Below are 12188 nucleotides of genomic sequence, written 5' to 3'. Positions count from 1 at the left end.
CTGCTAAATGCTTAATTAAAACCTGAGCATTCAACTCCAGAAGAACATCAAATAACACAATGTTCTGGAAAGGAACCGGAACAATGGCGAGTGTTTGACAAACGGCCACTTTGTGTTATCTGTTGATTTGCAGCGAAACTCATCATTGGCTCGTCAGCAAACAGAAACTAACGAGCAAACAAAGGGAACGAGCGCATGTCTTCAGCGGCCAGCGGGAGGCGAGGAGCTTCAAAGCCTTCAGAGAAAGGTGCAAACGTCCTGCGAAGACTAAAGAGCGCAGTAATTAATGACACACTCGCTACGCTCTGTTTGTGAAGACAGAGACGCGCCGGGACACATTTACGACCCGCGGCTCGGTCCTCCCATTTAGACACAAATCCATTGGAATCCACTGTGACTTATGAAGCAAATGAGGTCAGATCTGACATTAAGAGTGAACAAAAACATCCCTTAAAAATTACTGTGGTGGCAGCATGGTATACATCAAAGCGTAATGATTATCATATTCATGTACCATGGTATTTACTGCATAAGCTTGCACTTTTGTACTTTTTGGTATTCATCATAATATTTAAGCGGATTTTTCTGATTCTCATTACTGTGATGCAAAAAACTTAAATAAATAATCCCCACCCCATTAATGTAATGTTATTATTATTTTTTTTTTTTATTATTATTTAATTTGACTACAAATATCTGAATTTACATACTGTTGGCAGCATTTGCTATACTGCCATTAATTTTTCAATTTATTCATTTAGTTTAAAAAAACAAATTAAAAATAAAAATTTTCATATGTATTACAGTCAGTGTTATTTTAGTTTTTATTTTTATATTTTCTGTTTCACTTTAATTTCATTTTCTGATTCATTTAATTTTTTGGTTAAAGTTTTAGTACTTAGTTTGTCTTTTTATTAAGTTTTTTTTTAAATGTCTACATAGTTTTTATTCATTATTATTTGCATTTTAGCCATTTTTGTACATCAAGTTAAATTAAATACAAATGAAAATGCTTCCTTGGCAACCAGCTGAAATAAAATAAGTTTTTTTTAAACCATTTTATTTTATAACATTTAATTTTATTTCACGTAACAATTTTTTTTTGGTTTTAGGGTAACACTTTAAATAATGGTAATAAATGACACCTTATTGTAATGTATTAACTAACATGAACAAACAATGAGCAATGCATTTATTACACTATTTATTAATCTTTGTTAATGTTAGTTAATGAAAATACAGTTGTTCATTGTTTATTCATGTTAGTTCACAGAGCATTAACTAATGTTAACAAACACAACTTGTGATTTTAATAATGCATTAGTAAATGCTGAAATTAACTAACTAAAATTAATAAATGCTGTAGAAGTATTGTTCATTCTTAGTTCATGTTTACTAATGTTGTTAACTAATGAACCTTATTGTAAAGTGTTACCGGTTTTAGTTATAATAACCCTGATTATATTTAGAATTTGAAGGGCAAATTTGATTAATTGTCATTCCCTTTCCTGTCTTAATTGACAATAAATAATAATAATAATAATAATAATAATAATAATGAAAAAACTATTAAAATAAACTATAAAATAAATACAGAAAAATCTATAAAATAAAATAACATTTAAAAAACACAAAAAATATTTATGCAAAATATGTGTCCTTTGTTTACATTAATACTTTTGTATTGTTATAATTTTTATTAGTTTTTTTAATATGCCTATATATTTTTGTTAATTTGTATTTCAGATTTAGCTTCAGTTGTTTCAGTACATCAAGTTCAACTAAATGAACGATGCTTTGGCAACTAGCTGAAATAAAAAAAGGATTTTTTAATTTTAGTTGGTGATTATTTTACTTCAAATAAAAGCAATGTCAATTTGAACAGAAAATGTGCTTAATTGCCATGAAAAAAAATCTATCTAATAATAACAAATAACTAAAAACTAAATAACTATTAATCTAAAATACACTTAATTTTCTGCAAAAATGCACCCTGTTTTCCTGAGCAAGAGTCCGGCTCACCTGGACCAGATGGTGCTCAGGCATGTTATCTGAGATCCTCCCAACTTTATAGTTTGTCCGGAGAACATCATCGTGGATCTGAAACTCCTGTCTGCAGTTATACCTACAAACACACACACACACACACACACACACAGAGACTTAATCAGGTGAATTAACTGCAGGCGGTCTCAGAACAGAGCCGGACGGCCGGACGTACGTGATGACCACAGGAGCCACTTTATTAGTGATGATGGATTTGCCCTTGTTGTTGTGGATGCTGAGCGTCTGGAAGGAGGCGCTGCTCGCCGACCGCCTGCTGTCCGTCATCCCGTTGCCGTGGAAACTCTCATGCAGTGTGGGCTGTGGAGCAGCGCTGGCAGTCGTACCCATACTCCTCTAGCAGCTGTCAATCAAACACAAACACACACACCATCAGACAAACTAAAGTAGTGCTGTCAAACGATTAATCGTGATTAATCGCATCCAAAATAAACGTTTTTGTTCAGATAATATATGCGTGTGTACTCTGTATATTTATTATGCATGTATAAAGACACACAAATGCATGTATATATTTAAGAAAAATGTTATTAAATACATTCATATATAACATGTAAATATTCTCAAAATATATAGCCTACTGTATGTGTTTTTGTTTATATATAGCCTACATAATGAATATACACAGTACACACACATATATTAAGGGAACAAAAACTTTAATTTAGGATGCAATTAATCACGATTAATCATTTGACGGCACTAAACTAAAGACAGAACATCACAAGGATCGTCTTCCTATTTCAGATTCAACAGATTCTGATCATGCAAATCAGATTAGATAGTCAATCTAGGTTTTTTGGACATGATAACATGGCAAAACCAGGTTTATTTTTTTTTTTTTTTGGAAGATCGGCAAGTCTATTAGTAAAATCTATAGACTTTAGCAATCTTTGTTGCATTATAGCCTCAAGAGCTGTAAAAATGCACTTTTTTTTTTAGCACTCAGATATCCAATGCTTTGAGAGAGGGAAACAAGTTACATTTCTAGTTTCAACTATTTATTCTTTAGACATTTCACTTTAAATACAATAAATGTCAGTTATATACAAAGTGTCCCACATTTGGTTTCTGACCGCTGAAAATGTGTACCATTTACACCTGAAGCCATATTGAGATTCCAGTATCTCTGGAACTGAACCATATAGAGCCTTAAAAATTAAGATATTAAAAGAAAAGTTGGTTAAGAACTAAACTCTTAAAGAGTATTAAGACATCTTTAAAGCTTCTCGAGTTACAGGCATGCAAACTTTGGGGAAAAAGTTTGAAGAGTCTTTTTTTCCTGTTTTTGAACGTCACCTTTGGCATATAATGCAACAAGGATTGCTAAAGTCAACAGATTTTACTAACAGATCTACCAATATCGGTGGAAAAATAATATAATGATGCTGCCAGCTTTCTGAAGTCATTTTTACCCCCTGTAATTTGGCTCCAAAATTCAGGAGAAAATTGTCATTTTGACGCCCCTCTACAAAATGGTGCATTACTAAGTCAACATACATTCATTATATTTAATATTCTGGCTTTCATCACTATTTATGTTTGTTTTTCTTCAGAAAAAAAGCTGGGGAATTTCTGAAATTTGGTTGATTTGACATGGAATGACCAAAAAGGATTTCTAAAAGAGACACTTTTACACCACAATAAGGTTCATCTGCTCTTATAATTATCTCAGTAACAGTCAAATGATCAGCATCCGATCAGAAAATCTGTTTGAATCAACAGCGCTCATATAATTATCTGATATAAAATGCTGTTCTTCCTCAGTGTTTTTGTCTTGTTTTCCAGAACAAATATCTAAACATTCTAAAATCAAGATGCATTTAATTGAGATACAGAATTATATGAACAGCGTTTTCTGGGAAATGTATTAAAATTAAGTTATTTAGGCAGCACAGCTGTTTTCAACACTGATAATAATCAGAAATGTTTCTTGAGCAGCAAATCAACATATTAGAGTGATTTCTGAAGATCATGTGACGCTGAAGACTGCAGTAATGATGCTGAAAATACAGCTGCGCATCACAGAAATATATTACAGTTTAACAGATATTCACATAGAAAACAGCTGTTTGAAATTGTAATAATATTTCACAATTTTACTGTATTTTTGATTCTGTTAAGATATTTGTACTGGGAAACAGTGTACGAAAAATGTATCAAAAGTTCATTATTTGCACTGCATGCACACAGTAAAACAAAAATGAGTCTTGAAGCTCAGCACACACTCACACACTCACACACTCACACACTCATCTGTCGTGTCCATCTGGAGCCTCAGCTGCAGCAGATGTGAAGCTCCGACTCATTTGGGGGGGGGTCCATAAAGAGCCCTGTTTTCTATCCTGAGCTCACAAGTGATTCCCGCAGCCTCTTTCTTCAGAACAGGACAATAAATTCATGCCATGCTGAATAACCTCAGTCTGCACAGTGGCTTGTTTTTCATGCTTGCCGGATGAAGCTCTAATGTAAGTGGGGCAAATTTAAGGTGACATCTTCAGAGCGCAGACTGAAGAAGTGCGCCCTAGATGAACGTCTGGCCTGAAAACCCACCCACGGGCCGCCAGACGATCGCTCACAAACATCCTCTCTGAAAAACAAGCCTTCACGACCCCGTCTGTCACAGCAGGCATGCTTCTCGCATTAACATTTACAAGTGTTTACTTCCAGTTCTGAATGTCATCAAGGACACGCTGGTGTTTTTCAGCGTTTCAGTCACTTTTCAGTATCTGGGTAAACGTGACCTGGAAACAAACCTGTAATTATTGTCTTCCACTGCTTCATTTCTAGTGCTTTAACCATTTCAAAGCAGCATGAGCTCATCAGTTGTGAGAGAGAAGAAAAAACTGTTTGACAACCAATTTGGGTCTGAGATATAAATATTAATATGAAGAGTGTAAAAACTAAAAATATTATTAAAAAATACATAAATATAATTAAATAATATAAACATTATAAACAAAATTAAATACTTAAAAATAGTTAAATACAAATAAAATACAAGAAATAAGAAAAAAGTGACAAAAAAATCAATAAAATAAAAAGAATAAAAAATAAATTAAATACATCTTAATAAAAGCTATAAAAACTAAAACAAAATAATAAAATGTAATTAAATAAAAAACAAAATAGGATACAAATAAATAAATACATTTAACAAAATAAAATCCTAAATTAAAAAAAATACTAAATAAAACAAAAGTAAAAATGATGTGATAAAAATAAATTAAAAAAAAATAAATAAACAAACAATTGGATTGACGCTACTAAATAGACCAAAACAGATGTTTTTTTGTTTTTTTTTAGTCCGTCAACCACACAATAAAGATTACTACATTCCAACATAATCACTATCATCTCCATGCTGAATCAAATCGGGAAGCAAAACAAAACTTTGGTTCTCAAAGTGAGCGAATTCCCTCAGGAAAGCCAATTACTGCGGCCCATTCACAGGGAAAATAAAATCTCCCAGTGTCCTCGGCGGAAGACGGAAAAGCTGCAGAGATGCACACAGATGGGCATTCCTGCTTCCCGCCTCAACAGCTATTGAAATTCAGCGGGTGAAGCTCAAGCTGAGATGGGCCGCTCGCACAAAAGGGTCTCGCGCAGACAGGAAGTGCTCTGCAGCTGCAGGAAGCATCTGCGGTCAAACGGGCTAATCAGAGGAAGGATGCAGAACGCTCCTCATTCTGAAGAAATGTATATCACAGATCAGACAGCACATTTATAGCTATGAGAAGAGCTGGGAACGCTGGGATTGATGATGGAGGATTGATCTCAATCACGTCTGTTAGATCAGAACTGGTGGCTAGGGAACATACAGCAGGGAAATGCATGCTAAATGCAAATAATAAACTGCAACTGACCATATGAAACCAAAAAACACCATGTACAAAAAAGTTTCTAGCAAGTCAAATTAGACCAATCTCAACACGAACTGGTTGTATGACACCCTAATCTTCAAAAATCTTCTTTGCAACAACTATTTGCAGAAAGCACATAATGTACTTTGTGCTCAAAATCAGCCCCAAAATGCAAAATAATAAGATGAAAAATGCAATAAAAAAAGTGAAATAAAAATACAATAAAATATGAAATAACAAGAAATAAAATAAGTTAAAATAAATAAATTACCAAAATTTAAATAAATTAAAAAGTGTTAAATGTTAATTACTGGAAACAGTAATTGTCACAGTTTGTGAAAATAAAAAAAATATTATATACACAATTAGAAAATGCTAAAAATATTTGCTAAATAGTTGTATTTATCATATGTTCTCGTATTTATTTTGTGTTATTTTTGTAACACGTTTTTGTAAAGTAATAATTTTGTTATAATTAATACTGCTGTCTGGCATTTACAATGGTCACTATTTACTATTTTCATAGAGTGATTTTCAGTGAACTGTATTAAAACCTATTTTAATGCAGGAATCACAATCATTAATTATAACAGCATGATAATAATTGTTAATAACAATAATAATAATATCATCATCATCATTATTATTATTATTATTATTATTATAGCTATAACCGTTACAGAAATGTATTGTCCCTGTTTTTTTAATTAATAGATAAGTGAGATTTCAATGATAATTTGACAACTGAACTAGGAAGAAATAATCTGGATCAAAAGCATTTGAGAAGCACTGATTTACACAGCCAGCTACAGAAACGACTTCTAAAACTACTAATTATACATAATAAAGCAATATTCTGGGTTAATGCTGTTCATTACCACAGCACTTCAGCTCATCCCAAAATCATATTTACAGTTAGTGCTCTTACAATAGAAGTCCATTTTTGTAGAAGATGATATTTGTTGGTAATGTGTTACAGACATAAGCTGTGGATCGTGTGGAGAAGTTTGCAAACACTCGCTCCATAGACCTCCAGTGTAAGAGCATCACTTACACACTTCATATAAACCAGAGGAAGAGGAGATAATGCTCTGTGGTGAACGGCAATAAACCTGTCGCATTCATAATCGGATTATTCTGACTGAAACATGATATTCAAAGCCAAAACAGAAGGTGGGTTTTGATGAAATTGATTGGATGATTAAAAAAAGTTTCTCTATATTCTGAAAAATAAGAGAGATTGATGTTGACAGCAAAACATAAAATGCACTAATAAATCATAAGTGTATTAATAAAGTAAATAGGCTTAATTTTGATTTCAGGTTGAATTTGACATGCAATATTTGCAGTGCTCCATATGCTCACTTTTCTCACATCAACATTTCTGAAACTGAAAACCCAAAATCTCAAGAAGAGGGTGAAATGAACATGTGACTGAAGCTGACGCTGTAATTATGGTGAAACAAACACAGCTGGAAAATCATTCAAAAACCTCTCTTTAAACTATGCCTACATGGTTTAACTATGCTTTTGGGAATGTGAAATATGATACCAGAGTATATTCTTTTATATATAAAAATAATCAAATAAATAAAATGAGAAAAATAAATAAATAAATAAATAAATAATCAAATAAAAAAATCAAATAAAGTAAATTATAAAATTAGATAAAAAGTAAAAATAAAAGTTAAATGGAAATGAATGTAATGAAATAAAATAAAACAAACAAAATAAAAATAAATATTTAAAAAGAAAAATAATAAATAAAATGAAACAGAAAATAAAAGTAATGAAATAAAAAATACTAATTAATTATATAATAAAAATTCAATTAAATGAAAATGAATGTAATGAAATAAAATAAAAATAAATACTAAAATAAGTTTAAAAAAATAAAGTGAAACAGAAAATAAAAATAAAATAAAAATAAAATGATAATAAAATAAATAATATAATATAATATAATATAATATAATAAACACAATTTTAAAATAAAAAGTCACAGTCTATCAAAGTACCACAATATTACCATCCGTTACTGCCTTTTCACCAGAATAAAGAGTCATTAATCCCTGTTTGTAACCACAAAGTCAGTTTTAGGTGACACGCCTCACAAACAGAGAGCTGCCGCCCATCTTCACAGGAAGTGTGGCGAGATTTCAGAATTTAACACAATCTCTTCTGTGCTTTCTATTATAATCCATTAAGGACATTATATTCTTCTCAAATTAACACCACATGACATAACACACCTTTCTCCACATTTAGTGAGATCTAGCATCTTCCCAGAATCATCATCACGTCTCACTTGAATGTCTCTTTCATAAACTTGGTCTAAAAGAGACCACTTTTCAAAATCACATCTGCAGTTTTGATTCAAAAATCTCTCAAGCGTACAGAAACACAAAAGACTGACAAAAGGCACTCTTGGTACGAACAAAATAGCTGTAAATGTAGTTTAATCAGGTTTAAATCCTAATTTCTTACAAATTGCTCACAAAAAGTGTGAAATGCATCTTTAAACAGAGTTCAAAGTGGATTTAGATCAAGTTTTAGAGAAACAACAAACTAAAATCCTTGTGAAGAAGCATATCTTTCATAAAGAAGATATTTTGAAGAATGCTGGGAACCAAACAACATTAGTGCTCATTGACTTCCACTGTATAGACAAAAACACAGACATTTGACTAAATTAATAAAGTAAACATTTTATTTTTCAAAATATCTCATGTGTTCCACAGAAAGTCATACATTGTATTAAAAAAAGTCAAATAAATAAAACAAAGATTAATGGAGTATTTATTACAAGAAAATACTATTTTGTTTTTTCTTTCCTGATAGAAAATTATTTCTACACCTTATATTAAATAAAAATAAAAAAAATAAAAATAAAAATAATTTATTTATTTATATTTATTTTTATTTATTTTTTCTCTCTTCAAAATTTACAGGCTTGAAACTGTTTTTTTTTTTATGAGATATTTTTATTAATAGCTTGAATTAGTTTTTATTTTTTGTGAAGTTTTAGTGATTTGTTTTGCGTGTTTTTGTCATTATTATTAGTTTTCTAATACGTCTATATATTTTTATTTCAATTTTAGTTATTTTAGTATCATGTTAAAATAAATGAAAACAAAAAACGTTGCCTTGGCAACTAGCTGAATTAAAATACATCTTAACATTCACGTTTTCATTTTAGTTAACTATAATGGAATGAACTTTAATTTTATAAAATAACTATAAAAAATAATTGCAAAAGTTGGTAAACAAGTTAGTAAATATATTTCAATATTTTATTAAAAAATAAATGTATTATGAACACACGCAAATATATATAAATGAATGAAAAATAAATACATACATACTAAAACATGGCATTACAATCAAACAAAACAACTTAAAATAATTGCAAGTTAGTAAATATTTAAACATTTTATCAAAACAAATATTTATTATGTACACACAAAAATAAAAACAAATAAATAAAATTCTAAAACATTAGAATCAAACCAGATAATTATAAAATGTCAAAAGTTAGTAAATAAGCTACTAAATATATTTTGATATTTTAGTAAAAATAAATACATATGAACAAACAAACAAGTAAATAAAGTAATGCTAAAAGATGGCAATAATCAAACAAAGCAACTACAAAAAAAAAAAAAAAGCAAAATTTAGGCCTAGCAAACAAGTTTGTAAATATATTTTGATATTTTCTTAAAAAATAAATACATATGAACACACACTCCTCAAAATATGGCACTAATAATCAAGCAAAACACCTATAAAATTAATTTGCAAACATTAGTAAATATATTTTGATATTTTAGTTACACACACACAGGATGCATGTGAAGACCTTTAAAATAATACTACATGTACAGAAACCATTGTATTATCACTATGCCCTATAAACATGGAACTTTTGTAAGTGAGAGTTCAAACTCAAATGTCAACAGAACAAAGACACACAGTGCATGCAACTACTCATGCAACACTGCATGCAACAAACAGAAGAACTGATGCGCACCTTGAATACAGTGGATAAAAGCATCAGCCAAATGCATGACTGTAAACTTAATATCAGCACTTGAACTGAACCCGTTCCATGTCTGAACGCAAATATACTGTAGGCTTTCCCAGAATGCTACAGGACAAACTGTGCATCATCTCTCTCACACACACACACACACACAGGCATTTACAGATCAGAAATAGCACATAATTACAGTTATTCTGAACGGCTCTCTGAGCACAGCCCAAAATGAAAACACAGCCTCGCCATATACACATGAACACAGCGGTCTTAATGTGTGAGACCTTAAACGAGCCAGAAACCAGCTGTTAAATCTGATAACTCATGGCTGCAGGACAGGATCAGTTATCAATATCATGTATATGGATATGGGCGTTTGCTAAAACTATAACTGTTAGACAGATGCTTCATTCACTGTCATTGCATGGAAAGCTTGCATGGAAAAGAGCAGCTTGGACGTTCTGCATCCACCAGGATGCAGAGGGAGGGTGATTGTGTGGGTTGTGGGTAAGTAAAGAGCAGTGTGACCCACAGACAGACAGACATCATGTCTCTCACTGAAACCCACTGAAAACCCATCATATGACGGCACTCGAATCAAACCACAGCACTGAGAAAGCCATTACTGAAACTGCATTCAGCACTTATCGGTTTATTTACCTCTAGACTCACATCATGTGCCTTACAACCGAAGCATCAAACAGTGAGAGCGGCTCCATGACGCCATTCCATCTCCGCATTTACTCAATTATGCAAAAATACATTATAAATGCAAAGACAGGACACACACGCATACAAACACAAACACATTTATCTGGGTATCTGAGAACATGCAATAGAGCTCTACTGTATAAGCTAATGTAGTTTAATATTAAAATACAACAACTAAAAAAATGTATTGCAAACATTAGTAAATAAGTTCATATACTAAGTAAATAAGTTAGTCAAATATATTTCAATATTGTATTAAATATTATGAACATACATAAAGATATTATAGATTTAATTTACAGATTTCTAAATTTCATAATTTTAAAATGAAATGTAGTAAATATTTTATTTTAATAAATATTTATTAATAAATATTTTATGCGCATATATACACACATTACATTTAACATACGATTAATCGCATCCAAAATAAAAGTTTTCGTTTACATGCGTGTTTTCTGTGTATATTTATTATGTATATATAAACACACACACAAAGTATATATTTTGAAAATGTACATGTATTTACATGTATAAATTTATATTCATATAATTTATATAATTAATATATAAACATAACATTTTTCTTAAATGCATGCATGCGTGTATTTATATATACATAATAAATATACACAGACCGTGTACACATTATGAAAAAAACTTTTAGAGGTTTAATAAATAAAATATAGATTTTAAAAGTTAGTATATTCTGATATTTTATTTAAAAATAATTATGTATTATACATACATACATAAAAAATATTCTGACAAATCAGTGTGGTGTAACCGACAGGAACTCATTTTTGTTGCTATGCGTCAAGAAAGCCATAAAACAGGAAATGACATCACAGAGGAGTTGTCAAATGGCAACACCCAATGATATTCCTCAATTTCATGAGGTTTGTATTAAAAAATACCTTAAAAACGGTGTTCAAAATTCTTTTAAGAGATATAGATGCATATTTTATTCTATTTTTTACTTTGACACTTTTAGGATCATTGTACATTTCTTGTTCATCACCTCAGACATCACTTACACAAAACAGACATGAAACAGAAAATTGACAATTTATCTCAATACAGAAATATATCAGAAGCATAAACAACAAACTCAATCATTCGAAGCCAACATGCTCACAAAACTCCCTGAGATGATGATTAAACACTGCGCAAACTGTGCTCAAACAACAATCACTAAAACACACAGTCTCTCACTTGTGCAATTTCTGCACAAATAAAGCCAGCAGAGAACAAAAACACTTGAGTGATATAAAACACACACACACACGCTGGAAGCGACCGTACCTGAGGACACACACGCCGCAGCAGCATCAAATCCACAGACGTCTGGGCAGAGCAACAGCGCAGATCCCACAGACTAACTGAGGCGTGCCATGAGTGACTCTACAGCCGCGTGCATGTGTGTGTGTGTGTGTTTAGGACCGTTAGCCTCTGATTAGCAGTCTAAGACAGCGAGAGCGATCTTCAGTCCGAGTGTCAGACACAAACACAAT

General features: G+C 31.3%; 1 protein-coding gene across 4 annotated transcripts in view; it reads right to left on the bottom strand.

Annotated features, from left to right (window-relative positions):
- pald1a (phosphatase domain containing paladin 1a) overlaps positions 1-12188 on the bottom strand; it is a 76425-nt gene that overhangs the window by 48978 nt on the left and 15259 nt on the right. For 2 of the 4 annotated variants that reach the window (XM_058793945.1, XM_058793947.1), the window contains exons 2-3: positions 2222-2407; positions 2023-2125 (exon numbers count right to left, since the gene is read on the bottom strand). In XM_058793945.1, the coding sequence (XP_058649928.1) occupies positions 2023-2125; positions 2222-2394 (276 nt within the window). In that variant the 5' untranslated portion in view covers positions 2395-2407. Of the gene's footprint in view, positions 1-2022; positions 2126-2221; positions 2408-4312; positions 4846-11979 lie in introns of those variants that run through there. The other 2 variants (XM_058793946.1, XM_058793949.1) reach the window with 2 other exon arrangements.

The sequence above is a fragment of the Onychostoma macrolepis genome, chromosome 12 (genome assembly GCF_012432095.1).
Source record: "Onychostoma macrolepis isolate SWU-2019 chromosome 12, ASM1243209v1, whole genome shotgun sequence".
NCBI lineage: Eukaryota > Metazoa > Chordata > Actinopteri > Cypriniformes > Cyprinidae > Onychostoma > Onychostoma macrolepis.
Note: the sequence above shows the minus strand (reverse complement) of the source record. Positions and strands in the feature narration are given on the sequence as shown.